Source organism: Delphinus delphis, chromosome 3, assembly GCF_949987515.2.
Source record: "Delphinus delphis chromosome 3, mDelDel1.2, whole genome shotgun sequence".
Lineage (NCBI taxonomy): Eukaryota > Metazoa > Chordata > Mammalia > Artiodactyla > Delphinidae > Delphinus > Delphinus delphis.
The window spans coordinates 25,503,916-25,527,081 of NC_082685.1; the positions used below are offsets into that span (position 1 = coordinate 25,503,916).

Sequence of the window (23,166 nt, forward strand, 5' to 3'; positions counted from 1 at the left end):
GCAGTGAGGACATTGTTAGTTTAGCATCATCTCACACCTGATCCATGCCCATCCCCTTCATCTCCGTCTGTCAGTATTACCCATAAGATTACTGAACTAATCATAGATTGACAGCCTGAAGAGATCCTAGGATATACACTGCTTTCTAAGTTTTCTTCCAAAGATCTCCTTTTTTGTTTTCATCTCATCCTCTCTTCTCTTCCCATAATCTTTTTGTTATCTCAACCTTATTCATATTATCTTCCTAGTATAAATATTATATATAAAGTTCTTTAAAGCTTGAAAACCATATGAAAATGTCTTTGTAAGTGTTGTTTGTATCTGTGTTGTCTGTTATTTTAGATTGTATACTCAAAGTAAGCAAGGATTATGCCCTTTTTGATTTAAATTGTATTTAGTGTCAGTGTTTTATGCATAAAAATTATGTATTTGTCAATGGCCTTTTTTCTTGTGATGATAGTTACCTTTTCTGTTGTTTCAAGGAAACAACAAAAAACCCTTTTCCCCATATTTTCTCTTTCTTTTCTTTCTCTTATAGTGGTTCCCTTGATAATTAATGTGTTTTATCTTAATTCCAGTCAGCAGGTCATATTTATTGTATTCCTGCCTGTCCAAGCACAAAATAATTCTGTGCTCTTTAATTATCTTCCTCTATTAATATCTGTGAGAAGTCTTTAGTTTGTTATTCTCAAATGGCAGTAGGGATTTTTAAGAGGGAAGTTGGTGTCATAACTACCTGGGGATTTTACATATGAATGTATATTTTCACTTTGGAAATTATGACTCAGGTAGAGGATAATATGGACATGTGTAATAGTGTACTATTGTGGAAAAAGCTCCCTCCGTGATTCTAATGTCTGCTACTTCTTTTCCACAGCCTCCCCATCCTAGAAGAGCTTTAGTTTTCATTATTTACACAGCATTTTTTACTCATGGTCTTAAATTTCTTAAAGAGCTTATTTCCTTTTTCTAATTGAGTGCTATTTTGTCACTACCTAAAATTCCTAAAAACATTCCTAAATACAGTGTTTTGCCTGTGAAACCAGCTTATAGATTAAATGGCATGCCCAAATTAGCATAAACATGGTGAAAAGAAGGTGGTTTTTATTTTCATATTTCACAGAGTCTGGTTCATAGTGGCTATTCAGATATTTTCGGTGAGAGCTCGTTCAGAAACAGTATCTGTTTATCTGGTAAAGAGGAGGATTTAATGCTTTTTTAAAATTATTATTCAGAAGATTTAAAAAGATTTTTAAAATTGCCTACTCCTTTCCCTACCTTCCAATTTTCTAGAAAGGTTGTTGTTTATTTCTTTAGCATCTACAATTAATGTGTTTTCCATCTCCTTGCAATTCACGTGTAAAAGCTCCCTTCTTAATCTTCCCTGTATAGGAGGAGTAGCTGCTCACTATTACCCATTCAGTTGGACTTTTTTTTTTTTTTTTTGCGGTACGTGGGCCTCTCACTGCTGTGGCCTCTCCCGTTGTGGAGCACAGGCTCCGGACGCGCAGGCTCAGCGGCCATGGCTCACGGGCCCAGCCACTCTGCGGCATGTGGGATCTTCCCGGACCGGGGCACGAACCCGTGTCCCCTGCATCAGCAGGCGGACTCTCAACCACTGCGCCACCAGGGAAGCCCTCAGTTGGACTTTTGAAGGCCATTTTCCTTTGTCCTTTCTCATTCTTCGGGATATGCGAGGTAGAAAATAGTAATTCTTGAAAAACCTTTATTTTTTAGTCACCTTCAAAATACAGGTGGGAAAGGAGTTGCCCAGAATTTTTTTTTCTTTTTCCTGGTCTTTCTTATCTCAGAATATATCAAATGTGAATAAATTAAATTATGTATAATGCAGTTTAAGTTGTTTAAAACTAAGGCACTTATAAATAGCATAAATAGAGCATTTCTGTGTATAGGAAGCCAACATGATGATAAGAACTCCTGGTCTGAGAATCAGAAATAATAAAATACTATCAGTTCATGTTTTGAATTGATGTTATTTAATTCTCATGCCTGTGATAATCACCTACAACAGTCCCCATTTTAAACAGATGAGAAAACTGAAGCACAGGGAAGTTACATTATTTTTCCGAGGTAGAAGTCATGAAATTGGGTTTTGAACTCAAGTCCTAGATCTAACGGTAACTAAAGCAACTAAGTTACAGGGTCAAGACATTTCATCTGTGTTTTCTGTAAAGTTACTACATGAGTAATTTTCAATGTTAATTCCATGTGTACCATTTTAGGTCTCTCCCACACTATATAGAATACTTTATTTTTTTATAAATTTATTTATTTTATTTGTTTATCTTTGGCTACATTGGATCTTCGCTGCTACTTGCAGGCTATCTCTAGTTGCAGTGAGCCGGTGCTACTCTTCGTTGCGGTGTGCGTGCTTCTCATTGCGGTGGCTTCTCTTGTTGCGGAGCCCGGGCTCTAGGCGCACAGGCTTCAGCAGTTGTGGCTTGCAGGCTCTAGAGCGCAGGCTCAGTAGTTGTGGTGCATGTGCTTAGTTGCTCCATGGCATGTGGGATCTTCCCGGACCAGGGCTTGAACCCATGTCCCCTGCATTGGCAGGCGGATTCTTAACCACTGCGCCGCCAGGGAAGTCCCTAGAATACTTTAAAATGATATACTTCTATTAATACTAAAGAGAAACAAGTGAATTCTCTCAGACATGGACAGATAGGAAATGCATATGTGTAGGCCTTGTTTCTCTTTCCTTTAAGTGTGTTAGACACCCATTCAGAAGCAAGCCATGGGGCTTCCCTGGTGGTGCAGTGGTTAAGAATCCGCCTGCCAATGCAGGGGACACGGCTTCGAGCCCTGGTCTGGGAAGATCCCACATGCTGCGGAGCAGCTAAGTCCGTGCGCCACAACTACTGAGCCTACGCTCTAGAGCCTGCGAGCCACAACTCCTGAAGCCCGGGCGCTTAGAGCCTGTGCTCTGCAACAAGAGAAGCCACCGCAAGAAGCCCGTACACCGAGACGAAGAGTAGCCCCCGCTCACCACAACTAGAGAAAGCCCGCACACAGCAACGAAGACCCAACGCAGCCAAAAATAAATAAATAAAATAAATTAATTAAAAAAAAAAAGCAAGCCATGAATTCTGATTGCTTTAAAGGTCCCTATAAGAATTTGTCATTTAATAAACTTAATTCATGAACATAAAGCTTAAGAACGAAAGCATGAAAATTGTACATACATGAGAGACAGAGGATTTTTACCAGACTTGTGTTTAGAAATGAAATGGGGCCTTAATAAAGGATCTGATGACTGACTAATCATAAATTAAATGTTATATCCTTTTCCTCTCTCTATCCTCAACGAAACAAAAATGATTTGGAGTTACACAGTGTAGCTTTATCCACTCCTCGGCTGCTGTCACCCTTTTTCTTCAGGTAGAGCAGCAAAGGGCCTAAAATAGCTGAGGTGGGAGTTTGTCCCTGAGTCAGTAGGCTTGTCTCTGAAGAAGACCTCCTTTCTTTGCCATTCTGGGTGGTGGGGGTGGACGGAAAGCAGGGTTTCTGATGTGGTCCCAGGAAGTGTACTGCACCGACTTCCACTTCTGTAAAGCCAGGTCAGCTAAATAAACCAGTGCCTGAGTGCTACTGGTCTGTTCCTCTGTTCCTTTTAAAGAGTTGGAATTAAAGATCAGTGTCCCATTAGAAATGTGGCCAAATGTTACACAAGCTCTTAATCATGGTCTAACCATCGTAAGACTTTGGTAATACATCCAAACTAAGCCACTTTTCACCTGTGCTTGCTAGAAGAGATGATAGACTTGGTACTTCTGAATCCCAGTCTTAATAGCTAATTTGGTGGAATGAGACAACTGAACCTGCTTCTCCTAAAGCCTATCAGACATAAGCTTAATATAATTCCCAGCAAAGTGTTTGCATGAGAGAGCCTGTAATTTGTTAGTCCTGAAAGACGGCTCATAACACCTGGATGAAGGGTAATTTCGATGGCCCTTTTGACATTATTGTGAGGTTTGTAAAGGACCCCATGAAGCATAAAGCAGTGGGCTCAAATATTATGAAACTTTGATCCTTTGTGATATTGCTATTGGTGAGCTCTCCTCCGTAAGTCTGGTTCTGAGATTTAAAACTTGTATGAGAAGGGAACTGACATTATATGTACTAGTCAATTTTGCATGTGTTTTATTATTTAATCCTTACAACTACTTTGTGAGGTAGATAGTAGGGTCCTTGAGGAAACAGACTGAATATGTCCAAGATTAGGATTCAAATTAAAATTTGGGTGTGATGGCTCCAAAACCACTGTTCCTTCTATCACATTTACTGCTTCTCCAGTCTTCTATTCCTCTGTCAGGCTCAACAGTGGGCTGCCTCAATCATAGGTCTAACCCACTCTTTCTTTCCTTCCCATTCTTTCTGTTACTTCAGTGTTCTTTTCCTTTTTAGCTGTGTCCAACTCACTTATGTGTTTAGGTCTTCTGTTGTCTTAGGAAGTCATGTTTTATGAAGAGTTCATGCGTTCTGGATCAGTTAGAAAAGTGAAGTCGAGAATAAAGATGTCTTTTCTCATCCTTGGAAGAAACCCCCAATGTGACAAAAGCCTTGCAGTTCTAGGATATTGCTTTCCTAATTTCTTAATTAATTTTGGGAGGACCGTTTTCTACATCAGATTGCTAGTATGTTTTAAATATTAAATGTTTTCAACTCTTTTGAGGTATATTGAAGAACACTAAACAGCACATATTTAAAGTGTATAGTTTGGTTAGCTTTGACATGTAAACACCCATGAAACCATCACTACAATCAAGGTAACATTTTAATATCCTCAAAAGTTTCCTTACATAAAAATTTATTTTTAACTTCTGCAGATTTGTTCATGTAGCTCTGCAAGTCTCACGTGGTAAAAATTTTAAGACTGAGCTGCAGTCTTGCAGGAGTGAACATAGAGGGAAAACCAGTGAGGCCTTCGAATGCTTAAAAAGACGTCTTTCTTTTTAACCTGAAAGCTACTTGAGAAAGAGTAAAGTGTTAGACGTTCTGGCATTTAGTAAAGCTATTTTTATTATTTGGTATATAATTTAGTCTTTGTAAGTTTCTTGTGAAGTATTTTGAAGCCTAATTAAAAACAGCCATAGAAAAGTGTTGACCAAGGAAAATAGAACATCTGAGCCAGTCATCTAGATAGAAGATAAATAAAAACAACTTCAAAAAATTATGTATGGGGCTTCCCTGGGGGCGCAGTGGTTGAGAGTCCGCCTGCCGATGCGGGGGCACGGGTTCGTGCCCCGGTCCGGGAAGATCCCACATGCCGCGGAGCGGCTGGGCCCGTGAGCCATGGCCACTGAGCCTGCACGTCCGGAGCCTGTGCTCTGCAACGGGAGAGGCCACAGCAGTGAGAGGCCCGCGTACCGCAAAAAAAAAAAAAAAAAAAAAAAAAAATTATGTATGAAATCAGAACAGAAGGTAGTCTTGGCAGCGTTCTTCCTACCCTGGGGAGCTTTCAGGGGTTCCTGGTCTGCGGAAGCAGTGGCCTGGCAGTCATTTATCCCGGTGGCCATCTGTCTCTGCTAGGACTTGAGTGAGGCCTATAATGGGTTTTTGAGGAGACGGGGAAAAAAAAAGTGTACTTAGGTGAGCAATCTAAGCAAGCCTGGCTAGAATGTCTTTAGAACTAGTGAAGAATTATTAGATGAACTGCACCGTCAGTGGCCAGTGGGTGATGATTAAAAGCCTTTTGTAAATTGCATAATTAAACATAGCTAGGAGTGATTTTTGGAAACGTAAAAAAATCCTTATGTTATCAACTTTTAGAGTGGTTCCTTCCCTTCTTTGTTTAAATACAGTGTTTCTTTAAGCAAAACTCTCTTCTAACCATGCCCTGTTTTTTACACATTGCTCTCAAATATCATAGATGAGACAGTGATAGTAATAGGTCCATTTTGTCACTACATGTGGTGGCTTCGCAGCACTGAAACTTCTTAGTCAACACTTTCTTTTGCCTCATCTTCCAGATGCTTCTTTGACCTGTCACTGACATCACTGGCAAACGTATTGTTGGGCTGCATTTGGAGTGTTGGTTTCTTGCTCCTTGTGATTCACATTTGGTTCTTCATCCCTCTGGTATTTATCCTCTGCCTTTTTCCAAGCACATTTCTTCCTCTCCTTAACCATATCATTAACCTGGGAGTCTCGTAGAGCTGTCACAAGCCCTATAGCCTTATCCCTGTGTTACACATTGACTTCTTCAGGAATCAGATTATTTTACTGTGTTACTTAACTATCTCTGACCCTGGGCAAGCTACCTCTCTCTTCTTCAATTTTCCCATTTGTAAAATGAGTATGATAGACTTACCTTAGAGGGCTGTTGTGAGGATTAAGTGTTAATGTATGTAAAGTGCTTAGACAGAGCTAGTAAGCCCTCTTAAGTGTTTGCTTTTATGTTTAAACTTACACATTCGAGATTATTACTCTACAAACTGCTTTTACCCTTTTCCCAATATGCTTCTTCAGTTACCTTCAGTAACTCAATTGAAGTATCTCCCTGAACCTGAAGCAGTTAAGAATCCAAGCAGAGGGCTTCCCTGGTGGCGCAGTGGTTGAGAATCTGCCTGCCAGTGCAGGGGACATGGGTTCGATCCCTGGTCCAGGAAGACCCCACATGCCGCAGACAGCTAAGCCCGTGTGTCACAACTACTGAGCCAGCGCTCTAGAGCCTGCAAGCCACAACTACTGAGACTGTGTGCCACAACTACTGAAGCCTGCACGCCTAGAGCCTGTGCTCCGCAACAAGAGAAGCCACCGCAATGAGAAGCCTGCACACTGCAACGAAGAGTAGCCTCCGCTTGCCACAACTAGACAAAGCCCGCGCGCAGCAACGAAGACCCAACGCAGCCAAAAATAAATACATAAATAAATAAATTAAAAACAAAAAAAGAATCCAAGCAGAGAATCTTGTAACCCTAAATTCTCTGTCACTCTTATTTCCTGGTTAGGTGATTCCTTTCCTAACCTATCATTAGGTCTTGCCCCTTACCTCCAGTTCTCTCAGATCCATTTCTTTGCATTGTTAGTCAGCCAGTCATTTTAGCAGGGCCCCCTGATTCCAGTCAGTCACTCTCCCTTCATGCAAATAATGAAATAATCTTTAGGCTTTGTCTTCTTCACTAGCATAACCCTAGCACCTGAAACATTGCTTGGCGTATAGTAGGCACTCAATATTTGTTGGATGAATGACTCATGGACCTATATTAGCCACGTGTACCTATACTAGCCTCCTCTAGAAATTTCCTAGGGTATTAAGTCTAAACTCCTGAACCCTCCTATCAGGATTTCACTATTGCTCTCTGTTTAGTAATTTCACACCATTGATTGTGTATTCCACCTCAGCAGAGCCACTTGTTATCCCCTACTTATCTTGTACTAATTCTTCTTTTTTTTTTTTTTATTTATTTATTTTTATTTACTTATTTTTTTTGTACTAATTCTTCTTTTAAAAAAATATTTATTTATTTGGTTGCACTGGGTCTTAGTTGCAGCAAGCGGGTTCCTTAGTTGTGGCTCGAGGGCTCCTCAGTTGTGGCATGCAAACTCTTAGTTGCAGCATGTGGGATCTAGTTCCCTGGCCAGGGATTGAACCGGGCTCCCTGCATTGGGAGCGTGGAGTCTTAACCACTGCACCACCAGGGAAGTCCCTCTTGTACTAATTCTTGTTTCCATATCATTCGTATTTCTTGGGATGCCCTACATTTGTATTCTGTGTCATGCCCAGAACACACTATTTCTACAGAATTTTTCCTTCTTGGCTCTACCAACTCTAGTCACATTTCTATTGTGTGATATCTCAGCTCCTATGTTTGATTTTCAGTGTCAATTTGTATTTAAATCTTTGGTGGGTATGCTGTGTCTGCTCACCTTGATTATAAGCTCCTGGGGGTCAAGGACAGTCTTGGCTCTCTTGTAACCTTCTCTACTTAGTGCCAGTGACACATCCTACACACTTCTAGGTGTTTAGTAACTGTTCATGCAGCAACTCTGGAACGCAAGAATTGTTTTCTAGTGATCTTTACGAAGTCCTAAAGAGATTGTGTGATTAGAGACCCTATTAGCAGAGCAGTTTTTTCTTTAATAAAGAGATATGGGGCCATAGAGTGGTGGAAGATTTAGGAGTATATTATTCAAAAGAGTTTGAGCCTGCAGAGGAGTCATTTTGCTCTGAATAGGTAATTTTGGGGTAATATTCAGCTCTGGGCTATATTGATTATTTTTATTGATACTTTATGATCCCAGATATTTAATTTGGGGATAGGGTAACCCATAAAACTGCAGCCTAAAAATGTAATTAAATGATGTTTGACTTCATGGCCTGAGTTCTTCCCCTATTTAGTTTTTTGTTTAATCTAAAACTAGAGCATATTTATGACTCAGATTACAGTATAGTTTGACTGGTAGGAGTGAGGAAAGGAATAAACCAGGAAACTTCATGTTAAATAAATTGCAAGTTACCCTTCCCCAAAATATTGGAATATGGGAGCTTCTAAGCAATAGAGTCTGGATAGCTGATTTCCAGCCTCGTAGATGGGAGGCTGCCTGAGCTAGAATAAGAAGATATGCCATCTTCAGCTGTACCTCTTCAATGGAGTTTTTATTCTCACCCATTTGAGTCTGAAAACTGAACCCCTGACTTGCTGGGCTGAAGGGCAGAAGGGGCAAGACTCAGCTTTCTATTGTCATGAAAGAGTGAGTATTCAGCTCTAGGAAGAGCCAGAGTGCCTGTTAAGACTGTACATTTGTTTTAAGCTTGGCATGCACTACTGTTTCAGCACTGCGCTAGAGGCTGCCATGGCACCTCTCGTCCTGGTTTCTAGGGAGGCTAAAAATATAGGCTGTCTTTCGGTCAAGACATTGTTCTGCCTGTAGTTTGACAGCTTTGGTTTGCACTTTTATTTTCTATCTCTTGTGGTGCATGAAGATGAAGCAGCATGTGCAAACCTGGAAATCACGTTAGAGGTCATTTTTATCCTGCCTCATTTTGCTAATTGAGAGAAGTATTACAGGTTAAAGAACATTGCTCAAGGTTGTACACCTAGTTAATAACAAGGCTGGGAATATCATCTTGGTCTCCTGATTCCAAAGGTAATGATTTAGAATGGTGCCTCTCTTAGAGAATGTTTTTCTAGCAGAACAGTTATGTAAATATATATGTTCTTGTTTCTATCAGGCTGACATTACTGATGCCCCAGTATCAATGGGATATATATCTGAAGGTATTTTCCTGAGAGATGATGAGTCTGTAGTGAACTCTCCACCTTCTCTTTGCTAGTTTTCCTAATGGTCAGCCCACCTGAAAGGCACTGAGGTTTCTTTGCCTTAGGACAAGGCTATATCAAGTATATAAACAGTGAAGTTTGCACAACTGACTATTTATAAATAATATTTATACTGCAGTGTGATGGTTACTAGTGTAGGGAATTGCTGGTGATCACAACTGGGCTTGAAGCATATCTATTTCTACAGTCATAGCAGTGTTCAGATTAGTGAATAACAGAGGCTGAACATTATTTTTAAATACAGAGGAAGGGGGAGATTCGCGTGTATTAATGCTTGGTGCCTGAGTTCTCACCCCAGCCCATCTTATGTAACTTAGAAAGCAGGCCCAGTTCAACCCTTGGTGGATTGGTGACTGTTCCAGTCTCATTTGGGATGCTTTGGATTTTCAGCCTATTGATGGAGATCAGTTTATTAAGTCATTTGTTCATTGGTAACCGTTTCTCAGTGTCCACGCCCCATATTCATTAGCCTGTGTATGAGTGTTCTGAATATGGTAGATATTTTTGGTTTTTATCCAAATTGATAATCAGCTGACATTAATGTTCCAGTTTGAGCAAAAGACACATTATGAATAACCTTAAAATAAAACATTCATTAAGTATGCTTTCAAGTTCCCCAAGGGAAGCTCTGGTAATTACAATGGTTTATACTTTATAAAGAAATTAACCATGAATACCTTCTTTTAAACCATAAACACTTTTTTCCCCCTCCCCTGAGCTAGCCAGTTATAAACTTCATGCCTCTTTTGTTCTTCCTTTTTAACTCAAAGCTTCTCTGTAACAGATTGACTAATTTGGGTTAAATAAAACACCTCAGTCATTTCTGTGGTAGTTGTGCTAATGAGATCCATACATAAGCCATGAGACAATGGCAGCTGGTAAGCTTGTCATCTCTAGTTTGTGATCTCTTTGGACTGAGGACTTCCGGCCAAGTACTTCAACTTAGGAAGTCTAGGCACTAAGAGAACCACTCTGGAACACTGTGTTGTGGAGAATTGAGCTTAGGGATCTGGGGTTTTTGCCTTTTTTTTTTTTAAGGTTAGCTGATTCATTTCCTAAAAAGATATCCCAATGTAATTGGCATCTCCCATTAATTTGGTCTAAGCATTGATAATATTAGTAAATTGGAATTTTGTGTGCTTCCTTTTACTTTTTTTTTTTTTTTTTCGGTACGTGGGCCTCTCACTGTTGTGGCCTCTCCCGTTGTGGAGCACAGGCTCCGGACACGCAGGCTCAGCGGCCATGGCTCACAGGCCCAGCCGCTCCGCGGCATGTGGGATCCTCCCGGACCGGGGCACGAACCCGTGTCCCCTGCATCGGCAGGCGGACTCTCAACCACTGCGCCACCAGGGAAGCCCTGGTCATGGGTCTTGATAATGATTATTGATGATCACTGACAGAGATTGGCCTTATTTTACATTTTTTTCTCTACAGTGGCACGCCAATGAGATGTTTGAGCATTTTGCAAGATGTAAAGAAAAATGCATTCATTTAGATTAAACTCTTTTTCATATCTTCTCTTTCTTAAGGTGCACTTACAGAGTGCTATGATGAACTGGGGAATAGGTATCAGCTTCCAGTCTACTGCTTGGCACCACCAATCAACATGATAGAGGAAAAGAGTGACATAGAGACTCTGGATATTCCTGAGCCACCGCCCAATTCGGGGTATGAATCTCAGCTCCGTTTGCGCCTTTCCACCGGCAAGGACCTCAAACTTGTGGTCCGCAGCACAGACACAGTGTACCACATGAAGAGGCGGCTACATGCAGCAGAAGGAGTGGAACCGGCTAGTCAGCGGTGGTTCTTTTCTGGCAGACCTCTCACCGACAAAATGAAGTTGGAAGAGCTGAAGATCCCAAAGGACTATGTTGTACAGGTTATAATGAGCCAACCTTTGCAAAACCCAACACCAGTTGAGAACTGAACTGGTCCTGCTGGCTGTCCCTAGATCCCTCCTGCTCCTTTTTATTGTTGTTGTTATCATTTCCTACTCTATGGCGTGAAATTTATTTTCACTGCTCTGAATTCCTTATGAATGGATTTAGTTCTGAGGAATTACCAGTGAAAACTTCCATCTGTGATGGAGACCAACGAAAATAATTAATAAAACACAAAGAGCCAGCCTTTGAGACTCATGTAATTACAGTTTCTAATTCAAGAGGCAGTTAAGAAATAGATAACCATTTATTTTAAAATACCCAACAACTATATAATGGCTGTATTTAAATGATTTGGACTGTAAATAGAACATTGCATCCATGCAGAACAGCACCAAGCACCTGTGAATATAGAATTCTTAAAAAATAAATCAAATACAATTTCCAGAAATCATCAATAACAGTTATAAAACTTGAGCTTTTTAAAATGGAAACTGAAAAGAGCAGTACTTGAGGTTCTCTTCTTTTCTGGTCTTAATTCCTTGCTCAATTGATACTTAGCCATAAAGGAGTAGAGACTGGCAAATTGTGTTTCAATATTGCTTTCCCCATCCCCATATGTTGAGCTCCTTGTTTACATTCACACTAAATTTTGGTGCCTTTCAGCACGTTGGTGGCAGGCACCTTTCTGGAACACTAGGCAATAATTGAGTCAGTGCATTCAGATCTCTGACTTTCAACTGATAACTTAGTTGAAAAGTCTATTGTCCTCTTGCTGCATAGGTATTTTGAAATGTCTATATAATGAAGCTGTTTCATATCCAGGCTTAGAAGGACACTACTATGTAAAACCTTCATTGATCTACCTACTCTGCTTAGAACTTTTCAGAGCTAACTGTGCCCCCAAATGCATGGATATGCATGGAATCAAGTACAGCTGGGAATGTACTTGAATCATTCCAGGGATTCAGGGGAATCCCAGGGAATGCATGGAATCAAGTACAGCTGTTCCTACTGTAGGATAATAAAGTAATTATCTCTTCTCCCCCAATTTGCAGGAAGGGTGTAAGGAAAACCCATTCTGTCTGTGCCTGGGAGAATTGTGCCTGTCTTCAATCTTTTAGAAAAAATTTCAACTCATAATTTGCTAGAGTGAAATATTTACTGACATCACCTAAACATCGACAGTGAGACCAAATGTTGATACGTTGCTTTATACTTTAGTGCTTTCCATAGTTCACTGTTACCTGTAGTTGTGGTGGATGAGAATTTTCCTCTCTCATCTTTCCTAGCAAAGAGGCAAATTAAGAAGCATCTGCAGATTATATTAGAGGACTGAAAATTTTGGTGAGATAACCTGACTCTTCTGTACTAGGACTGGAACAAAGCTGCCAAGGATTATATTTAATTTGGAGCCTTTTCAAGGTTGGTCCCATAAGTGAGAAGGGGGCTACCAAGTGATTTCTGAACCCCTGAGAATCCATGAGATGGAAAAGTAGAGGCAAGAAGGCACTTACCTTGTTCTCAAATGAGAAATAATCAAACCTTCACATGTTATTTTGGATGTGAAGCACCATTATTAATTTTAATGGCAAAATGAAACTAGTTTAAATGTAATGTTTAAAATACTATTAAATTTCCTATAGCCTGATTGCACATAATATCTATAATTGTAACATATCATGTTTCTGAGAGCTTTAACTGCTTCTCTTTTTCATGCAATCATTTTAAAGATTGTGGCTACATTTAATTTAGGTTTACTGATAATTGAATCTAAATTCAAGAGGCAACAGCAGCATTAATTCCAAAGGAGTATTTTTATATATGGAGGTGGAGATATGCGAGGGTATTTCAATATAATGCCCCTGTCATCAAAATGTTTCCTTATTAATTTGTGTGTCACATTGAACAGCAACATCTCTCAAAGTTTGTTAACTGGAGGACAAAAAAAGTGTTCAAATCTATTTTTCTTAAGTAAATTTGGTGATATAATAATCTATAGTTGGTAGATTTTTTTTGTTGAGGATTGGAGCTCTCCTAATAGTTTATTTTATTTTAAAGGAACGTGTACTTTGAATAACAATTTTCTGGGCATTTAACTAACCTAGGTGAGAAAACCATGGTGCTGTTTAATTGTAAATAGATTGATATAAGATTGGACCAATACTTGATGTGTACAATTTTAGTATGTAGGGTTTTTGTGCTTTTTTTAAAAAAAAAGTTCAATTTTTCTCTTTGTCTTTGCCTTTATTCTGGGTTTTTAATTATTATTACTCTCCACAATAAGGGTAATCTGCTTCATTCTGATTAAAAAAAAACAAAAAAAAAAAACCTCTAAAAAGGTTTTTCCCCTTTTTAAAACCTCCCAGCTCAGTAACTAACAAGTTCATTACTACCAAACTTAGGCTCTACTATGTCAAACCATACATGGTCATTTATAGATATACTTTATTTGCTGCATTGAAATCTTGGTCTCCAATAGGTTGTTGTTTTTTTCTTTTAAGAATCATGCTGTAAACCAAAACCCATAATTCAGTTTTTCAGAAGCACTGAGCTCATTTCTTTATCCATTTTGGATCAAAGTGGTAGGCTTTGATTGTTAATTTTTATTTAAAATAAGTGATACATACACATGGGAAAAAAAATCCAAACATACCGAAGTGAAGAGTCTCTCTGAAGATGCCTGTTCTTCATATCCCATTTCTTCTCCCCAGAGTAACAGCTGTTCCCAGTTTTCTGGATATCTTTAAAGATGCTCTACCACACTGGTTCTCAAACTTCAGCATGCATCAGAATTACCTGGAAGGCTTATTAAAACACAGATTGCTGTGCTCTTCCCCCAGAGGTTCAGAGTTAGTAGGTCTGAGTGGGGTCTAATGATTTGCATTTCTAAAAGTTCTCAGGTGATGCTGCTGCTACTAGTCCGGGGATCCCAATGTGAGAACCACTATTTTAGTGTATGTGAGTATACTTACCCGCCCTACCCTGTTTTTTCCATAAATAACATATGCTATTCTATACATTTGATTTTTCTCTAAAATGGTTAGTCTTAGAGATTGTTCCATATATGTTGAGCTAGATCTGCTTCATTCCTCTTACAGGTGCAGTAGTATTCCATTGTCTGGAGTACCACAGGTCAGTCTGGCTGTTTCTAGTCTTTTGGTACTATAAACCATGCTACTGTGAAATGTCCTTTTCTATAGCTACATCTTTACATCTATGTACATTGCTATATCAAACAGTATATACATTTAGGGAGTAGATGCTGAATTGCCCTCCAAATAGATTTTAACCAATTTAATACTATAGCAATATGACTGCTCTTACTTTCCTATATTCTGACCAACTTTTTTTTTTTCCCATAAATTTATTTATTTATTTATTTTTGGCTGCATTGGCTCTTCGTGGCTGCGCACCGGCTTTCTCTAGTTGTGGTGAGCAGGGGCTACTCTTAGTGGCGGTGTGCAGGCTTCTCATTGCGGTGGCTTCTCTTGTTGTGGAGCACCAGCTCTAGGCCTGTAGGCCCAGCTGTTGGGGCACTCAGGCTCAGTAGTTGTGGCTCGCGGGCTCCAGAGCGCAGGCTCAGTAGTTCTGGCACATGGGCTTAGTTGCTCTGCGGCATGTGGGATCCTCCTCGACCAGGGCTCAAACCCGTGCCCCCTGCATTGGCAGGCGGACTCTTAACCACTGCGTCACCAGGGAAGTCCCTGACCAACTTACTGATCTTTGACAGTTTAGGTGGAAACCTGTGTCATGTGGTTTTACTTTGTGTTATGGGATCTTAGTTCCCCAACCAGGGATTGAACCCATGGCCTCAGCAGCAAAAGCATGGAGTCCTAACTGCTGGACTGCCAGGGGATTCCCGCTAGCTCCATTTAGTTTTTGTAGTACCGTTGTGGGGAAGACAAAAGTTTTGGCTGCTAAGCATTACTCATAAGTGTGTTATCGAAATCTCATGACTATTAGAGTAAATATAGAGAATGTTCATAGTAATTAACATGATTTCAGTTATTACGTGTGACTTATGAATGACAGTCTTAGGCAGTATTCTTGTCTGTTGCACATTGACAAAGTGATTTTTGATTATTAAGTACTCTGGAACTCACTGAATGCCTTACGGTCAGTTATATTGCATATATTATTTCCTTAAGAAATTCTTGGTTTATAGTAAATGAGCTGTATTTCTTTAATCACCAAACATGTCCCTCAGACATCTATGGTAGAAGGAGATGTGGTAATTAGCATTAGGTAGACGGGGTTTCTGAGCCAGTGAAATGCCAGCTTAAAACTTAAACAGAATCTGCTAAGACTGAAGTGAGTTACTCAGATCACTTGTTCTCAGTACAAGCGTCTGATTGACCTTGAATTTGAACTTTGGTCCTGCCACTAGTGAGTCATTAAGAACCTTGGGTAAGGTTCTTAATTTTTTTTTTTTTTTTTTTTTTTTTGCGGTACACGGGCCTCTCACTGTTGTGGCCTTTCCCGTTGCAGAGCACAGGCTCCGGACGCGCAGGCCCAGCGGCCATGGCTCACGGGCCCAGCCGCTCAGCAGCATGTGGGATCTTCCCGAACCGGGGCACGAACCCGTGTCCCCTGCATCGGCAGGCAGACTCTCAACCACTGTGCCACCAGGGAAGCCCGAGGTTCTTAATCTTGACATCTCAATTTCCTCATCTGTAAATTGAGGATAACACTTAATTCGCAGGGTTAGGGGATAAATTCATGCGTCTAAAGCCCCTGCGTGACCCATTGCAAGCACTTACTCAGTGGTCGTTATCATCATTAACATCACAGTAGTCAAGGAGGATTCACAAATCCCATGCTAAAGACACTTAAAAATTATTCAAAGCATTAATTATACAAAAAAATAGAATTATACAAGGGCATGTAATAATTATTTTACCCTAGTAGATTTGGTATAGTTGCTTAAGCACTTAACTCATCAAAGAGTAACTTAAATTCTAGGAAGAACACAGTCCCCATATCCTTAAAAGTCAGTTTCCCTTACGGTTGGAGGCACTTCGCCATTTGCCAATTTGAAGTTTGTTTTAGCCTAAGGAGTGGGAGAATTAGAATTCTGAAAGTATTGGACCACTAGTGACAAATGTTAGGAAAGCACCACCTTCCGACTGCTTGGCTCCAGTAAGAGTTGGTAATTATTTGGATACACAGGGCCCTAATGGACAGAGTTGATCTGAAAAGCAGCAGCAGAGTTGGGACATGTCAACAAAGAGAAAGTTTTTACTTCACTTACGTAACTGTGAGTCATTTGTGAGGTCTAAAGGTCATTGAAGTTAAGAATATGCTGATTGAGGAGTGCTTATCTGAACCCCGCATGTGTAAAAATCAATTTAAAGATATCTACTTTGATGTTCTAAATTTATTTTTAGAGATGTTCACAATTGTAATTACTTACACTTTCAAAATGATTTATTCCAAGAAGACTCTCTCTTTGACTCACATTAACTTGTGACACTTTCTTTTCGGGCAGAGCTTTCTCTTCTTCCACTGCTTTCTGACTCTCCTGGTATTTGTTCATGGAGAAGATAGTAAACAGCTTAAATTCCTTGTAATTAAGACGCTTGTGTTGGGGGGCAAAAAGAAAAGTTATTTCAGGAAGGCTTTGATACTTTGTTTCAGATGACGGCAGGATTGTAATCATTTCTCATTTAAAACCTTGGAAACTTTATTAAAGAGGCCCAGTAATTAGGACATAATTATAGTCTAATTGTAGTCTAGGAGCCAGAAACAGAGAGTCTATTGTAGACTCTAAAGGCACCAAGGGTCACTTTCTTACTTCTGCTACATCAAGTCCAGACTCTGTCAGGCTGCCATCTGATCCATCTTTTTAAACCGTAAACCTTAGCTCTCACTTGTTAGTCAACATGGACTTCCTCTTTAAATAGGCAGGATCCACTGTCTTCTCCACAGTTGTTTTCTCTTGGGATTTAGCTCATGTGTTCCCATCTAAGAATTTCTTCCTTTCTCCTTATTAAAATCTATAAACCCTTCCCCTAAGACCAACTTCTGCCATATTGATGTATTTCCTTCTTTCAACTGAACTTCTAAACAAAATTTCCTTCTCCAAACTTCTATAATTTTATATCCACATTCTGTGACATAGCACTTAGTTATTCAGTCCTCTCTCACAGGCCTATATATCTCTTTAGTTTTTTATGATCCCAGAGCCATGACACGCTCCAGTAGGTTTTTCCCACCCTCTTCCTCCCCTGTCTCCAGTGTAGGTAGCAGGACATGGTCCTCTACCTTTGTACAGAGGGGCTGCCGGGCCCCACTTTAGGGATCTGCACTTACACAGTCACCTGTGATGTCAAAGTCATGGTACAGGTCTCTGAGTTGCTGTTTTTTAATTTTGAAGAGAAAGTTGTACATGTGGAAGTTGGATGGGCCAATTTTCAGCTCCCCATCCAGGTCAAGCAGCTCAAAAACAGGCCGGGAATGGCGGAAGATAAATTGCTCTTCCAAATGGTTCTGCTTTGAGAGAAATACGGAAACATGTTGTTGGTGCTGCTTTCTAAACTTGCGACATCAAGACTCATATATTCACTAATCCATTTCCTAGAGAGCTAAAAGCAAAAGGCAGAATCATAGCAGCTCAGGGCTGAAAGGGTTCTATGGTCGATGTACCAGATCCTGCTTCATCATCTGCATTCGGGGGGGACTTATGCCACCTGTAGTGATTGGTTCTGCTACACAGAACTCTAGTCACTAGAATGTATTTCCTTATGTTCAGTGAAAATCTACTTATGAAAATTGTGGCACTGGCAGTAAAACGCTGACACAAGGTGCCTTTCCTCAAGGAGTGGGAAAGAGGTAAATACACACTAGGAGTGTGTACCAGGTAAGGTGGGAACCCAAAGAAGAGTGTGTCTTGTCTTTATCATTCATCCCCTTCAGAAAGTTCTCTGAGAAAAGGGATCACTGAGGAGGAGAGGCAGTTAGGATTACTGGTGATGATTTTAAGACCCACCAGCTAGAAGGGGCAAGGAAGGGCATGCCAAGGAGGGATGTGACAGGATGAGATTCGTTCTTTATAAAGGCAATGTGGAAGGGAGGCTGGATAACCTTTGGAAACTCCTAGGTTATAGATGGGCCATTTAGGAACCGAAAGTAGTTCTCCCACCATTTTTTTTCTTCCTGGTTCAAGTGAAAAGAAAAATTCTGATGCACTCTTAATTCGGTGCTACCTTTAGCAAAATGGTGGCAGCAGCCAAGCTGTGCCCCCTCTGCTCCACAGAGCCTGACTCGTTACTTGCCTCCTGTGCCAGCAGTATGCAAACCAGCATGTAGAACTGGTCAAAACCAATCTCGCCCACAGCATTCCAGTCCAGCATGTTAAACACAATTGTGATCTGGTTCCGTTTCAGGTCAGTCACGTGATGAAGGAAGTGGTAGAATAGCACATCTGTTGGTAAGGAGATGAGATGGATTATTCTGAAACGGTTCCAAAATGTTAAACATCTGGGAACCACATAAATGGTTGTCATGTTGGAAGCTTGTTGACCTGGCCATAGTAATGATAATATTTTGTTTCCGGCTTTGCCACTATACCTCCCACAATTTCTCAAACCTCAGTTGCCCTTGAGCTGTGTGGAAAAGCACTGTACCTGGACTTGTGGAGAAGGAGATAGTGGATAGGGCTTGGTTCCTGAGCCCAGCTTACACGCTCGACGGAGCAGACAGATGTGTATACGTAACCAATAAAAGTCTCAAAGTGCTCCTGGTACATAGAAGGAAGAGTTTAATTCTCACTGGGGGCCTATGACACATTCTTGGAAAAGCTGACATTTCACCTGGGCCTTTCACTTGAGAGAATTAAAACGAGAAATTTTTAAAATCATTCCTCTTCTGTAAAAGTATCACTTTTCCTCATGCTTACATAAAGCAAATGCATTCGGTGATGGGGGAAAAGAGCTATCACTGAGCATCTTAGATGCTGGGCACTTTAAGTGCCACATGTCACTGAACCCTGACAACCCTACACAGCCTTTTACAATAAGTCTCAGGTAGTAACTAATCTCAGGGCTTCTTGAGATTATATAATAGGCATACCAATCACTTGAGGATCTTGTAAAAACACCAATTCTGATTAGGAACTCTGGCATGGGACTGAGTCTGCATTCTTAACAAGCTCCCAAGTGATGCAGCAGCTGCTGGTCAGTGGACCACACTTTGAGTGGCAGAGCTGGGATTCAGATGTGGTCCGTCTGACTCCACAGCCTTGCTCTTTCCACAGTGAAGCCATATCTTTTGAACATTAGTTAATGCATATACAGTCATTTACAATCAGAGAAAAAAATACTGTAAAGGACAGGGAAAGTATTTGCCTGAAATTCCACTCACTAATCATCTGTCTCAGGGAGTGTTAGATGGAAGAAACAAACATGGTGATACGTTTACACAGTGATATGTGGCTGTACAGGTTGTATGTACAAATCACCCAGGGGATTTCAGGGATTTGCAAGTGTAACTTTGTCTACATGTGATTTCTCCTTGCCCATTGATTACAGAGACTACCTCCTGCACAAGACATGGCTCCACTAAATCCGTAAAGCACATCTGTGTGGTTTGGAGTCCTGGCTGAAGCTGGCTAAGTGCACAGTGAAACCAGTCGTCACAATGTCATGATCTGGGGGTTTCTGATGGCCTCTTGATGTTCCTTCCCCACGTCCCACCAGGTATGAGTCCAACCAGGTACGAGCACTTGGGAACAACACACCAAGTGTAAACACCATGATGTTTGCTCCTTGAGAAATGTTTTATTGTGAGACTTAGTAGTTACTAAACAAATACTGTTTTTCAATCAGCTGGCTCTGGCCCACTCAAGTCTCCAAGGCTTTAAGTCACTATCTTCCTGGAAGGCAAAACTCAAGGCTATGCCTTCTCCCTTTCAGGTCACCATCCAGTCCCTTGGTTGACCAGAAGACACAAGTATGACTTTATCTCTTGGGTATTGCATCACCAGGGAGTGATTTAGTTACCAGGGAGATCAGACTCTGCTCAGCAAACGCTGGTGAGACTAAGAGTGTGGGCTTTGGGTTTTGGTCCCAGATCTTCTGTTTACATCTAGGCGTCCTACAGTTGCTTTATCTAGGACTGGGTTATTGTGAAGATTTGGTGACATACTGTGTGTAAACTGGAGGCATGAAAGTATGAGAAAATTAAAGTATCTTTTTATTATTTTATAAAGATTGAATGAACTCTTTAAAATATCTTTATGGAAGAAACTCCTTATTGATAAATGACATCTCTCTCAGGTCACAATGAGTCGGACACCTTATTTATATCCAGTCCTGAAAACAAAACAGACAAACGAAAAAAACCTAGGGGACTTCCCTGGTGGTCCAGTGGTTAAGAATCCGCCTTCCAGTGCAGGGGACGTGGGTTCGATCCCTGGTCTGGGAACTAAGATCCCACATGCTGTGGGGCAACTAAGCCTGTGCGCCACAACTACTGAGCCTGCACGCCACAACTAGAGAGAAGCCCACATGCGGCAATGAAGAGCCTGCGCACCGCAATGAAAGTGCCCGCCTGCCACAACTAAGACCCGATGCAGCCAAAAATATATATAAATAAATAAATATTTTTTAAAGAAAACCTAAAGTGTTTTAATTGGTCTTCTATTAGTTTGTGCACTCAAAGGCAGGGTCGAGATCATCAGCATTTTCTGGTCACTCACAATTACCAAGAATTAGAAGCGATCTTGCAGATCATCTGATTCAAACCTCCCATTTGATAGACGAGAAGTCTTGCTAAGGGAGTCTTGAGGGTTAATGCCTGAGTGGGGCTCAGTCCCCAGGAATAGTTGTAATAATAAGGAACATTTATTAAATCCTTACAGTGTGCCAGGCACCATGCTAAGCATTTTCCATGCATTATCTCATTTATCTTTTTTTTTCCAACTGTGAGATGGACTCCATTATTGGAAGCCTCACTTACAGATGAGGAAAATGAGACTTAAAAGAGGATGATGTTGTTCTCCAAATCACCAAGGAATAATGGGTGGAGGACCTAACCCCAGAGCCTGCAATTTTATCCTCCTCACAGAACAGCCTTCAAGTCTCAGTTGGCAATTTTTCTCTGTGCTTCATTTAGAAGATATAATATATACATTAATGAAATAGTTTCTGGTTCTATAAATTTTCCTGCACATTCGTTAAAAACCAGGTAATGACCCAGAGGAAGCATTTCTGAAAGTACTAACCATTCAAGGTTTTCTTGCGGTGCACATCAAGAAGGTGAAAATACTCCACCAAAGCCTTCATATTTCTCACGGATAATAAGCAATATAGTTTATCCAGATAGAGGTACCACAGAAACGATCCTTGCTTCAGTTTCATTATGGTGCCCTTTAAGCCAAAGACTCTGGCAACCTGCAGTAGAAGAGAGAATTCTGCCTCAGAATTAGAATGTTGGATAGAGAGAAGCTCTGGTAATAAAGGTCTTCCTACGTCAAAGCCTCATAGGAAACGGTCAATAAAAAAATTAAAATTGTGGGAATTCCCTGGTGGTCCAGTGGTTAGGACTCAGTGCTTTCACTGCCGTGGCCCGGGTTCAAGCCCTGGTTGGGGAAATAAGATCCCACAAGCCACTCGGAGCAGCCAAAAAAAAAATGGTTGAGAATTTTCCAAAACCAATGAAAGACACCCACCCACAGACTGTGCTCATCATCATTATCAAGGTGAACAGTTACATAACTACATGTTACATAGTAACATGTTACACTGTTGTAAGTGTATTAATATATTAACTCATTTAGTCCAAAGATTAATCATACAATCCTATGAGGTAGAGATTATTATACCTATTTTACAGATTAAGAAACAGGCTCAAGTTACAATCTATTACGTATAAAATAGATAAACAACAAGGATATACTGTACAGCAAATATAGCCAATATATATGTTTTTTGGCCATACCCCATTGCACGAGGGATCTTAGTTCCTGGACCAGGAATTGAACCCGCACCGTTGGCAGTGAAAGCGCAAAGTCCTAACCATGGGACCACCAGGGAATTCCCTAGCCAGTATTTTATAATGACTATAAATAGATTATAACCTTTAAAAATTGTGAACCACTATGTTGTACGCCTGTAACTTGTATAATATTGTACATGAATTGTATCAATAAAAAGTTTTTTAAAAAGGCTCAGAAAAGTTAAGTAATTTTCCTAAAGTCACTAAGCTAATTAATAGTGAAGTCAGCATGTGAACCTAGTCTGGCAATAATCACTGCTTTTTAATAGCTATGCTATATTCCTTCTCAAAAGACTGAAGTCCTATGTAGTTGAGATAAGAAGAAATACATATATGTACACATCAGAGTGAAACTGCATTATACCAAAGACAAAGATTTTAAAGGCAATCAGAGAAGAAAGATTATCTTCAAAGGACTAATGATTAAACTTAACATCAACTTCTTCACAACATGGAAACCAAAACATAATGTAGTACTATTTCAATGTGTAAAAACAATCATAGCCAAGCTAAAATTATACACTCAGTAAAATCATCTTTCAAGACTGAAGGGAAGTTAAACATGAGATTACCATATAACCTAGCATTTCCACTCCTAGATATATATCCAAAAGAAATGAAAACAAGTATTCAGATACTTGTACAAAATGTTTATAGCAGCACTATTCACAATAGGCAAAAGGTGGAAACAGCCCAAATGTCCATCAACTGATGAATGGACAAATGAAATGGTAGCACATCCATACAGTGAAATACTTAGCCATGAAAGAGAATGATACGTTACAATGTAGATGAACCTTATAGTAAGTGAAAGAAGCCAGGCACAGAAAGTCACATATTGTATGAGTCCATTTATATTAAATATCCAGAAGAGGCAAAGCCATGGAGACTGAAAGCAGATCAGTCGTTGCCAGGGGCTGGGGGCCGGGGGAGTGGGTGATGGGAAGTGACTGCTTACTGGATCCAAAGATTCCCACTGGGGC

At 40.3% G+C, this 23,166-nt stretch overlaps 2 protein-coding genes across 6 annotated transcripts in view; one reads left to right on the plus strand and one right to left on the minus strand.

Annotated features, from left to right (window-relative positions):
• UBTD2 (ubiquitin domain containing 2) overlaps window positions 1-20,819 on the plus strand; it is a 64,950-nt gene extending 44,131 nt beyond the window's left edge. The window contains exons 3-5 of one of the 5 annotated variants that reach the window (XM_060008391.1): window positions 10,835-14,142; window positions 14,287-14,320; window positions 19,717-20,819. In XM_060008391.1, the coding sequence (XP_059864374.1) occupies window positions 10,835-11,232 (398 nt within the window). In that variant the 3' untranslated portion in view covers window positions 11,233-14,142; window positions 14,287-14,320; window positions 19,717-20,819. Of the gene's footprint in view, window positions 1-10,834; window positions 14,255-14,286; window positions 14,321-19,716 lie in introns of those variants that run through there. The other 4 variants (XM_060008390.1, XM_060008387.1, XM_060008388.1 and 1 more) reach the window with 4 other exon arrangements.
• On the minus strand, window positions 15,719-22,348 carry EFCAB9 (EF-hand calcium binding domain 9). The gene is made up of 4 exons (XM_060008392.1): window positions 21,411-22,348; window positions 18,463-18,611; window positions 17,501-17,677; window positions 15,719-16,766 (listed from the first exon to the last, which is right to left on the minus strand). Exons 1-4 carry the CDS (start codon window positions 21,544-21,546, stop codon window positions 16,572-16,574), a joined length of 657 nt encoding a protein of 218 aa, XP_059864375.1. The 5' UTR covers window positions 21,547-22,348; the 3' UTR covers window positions 15,719-16,571.
• Window positions 22,349-23,166: the final 818 nt, after the last annotated feature.

What these genes read in the sequence shown, in the direction of transcription:
- EFCAB9 (XM_060008392.1), bottom strand. Translation starts at nt 21,546, where the DNA reads ATGAAACTGAAGCAAGGATCGTTTCTGTGGTACCTCTATCTGGATAAA. An exon ending in CCGCAAGAAAACCTTGAATG is followed by an intron (nt 18,612 to 21,410) that starts GTTAGTACTTTC and finishes CCTTACCAACAG; the next exon opens with ATGTGCTATTCTACCACTTC. An exon ending in TTGACATCACAGGTGACTGT is followed by an intron (nt 16,767 to 17,500) that starts GTAAGTGCAGAT and finishes CCCCAACACAAG; the next exon opens with CGTCTTAATTACAAGGAATT.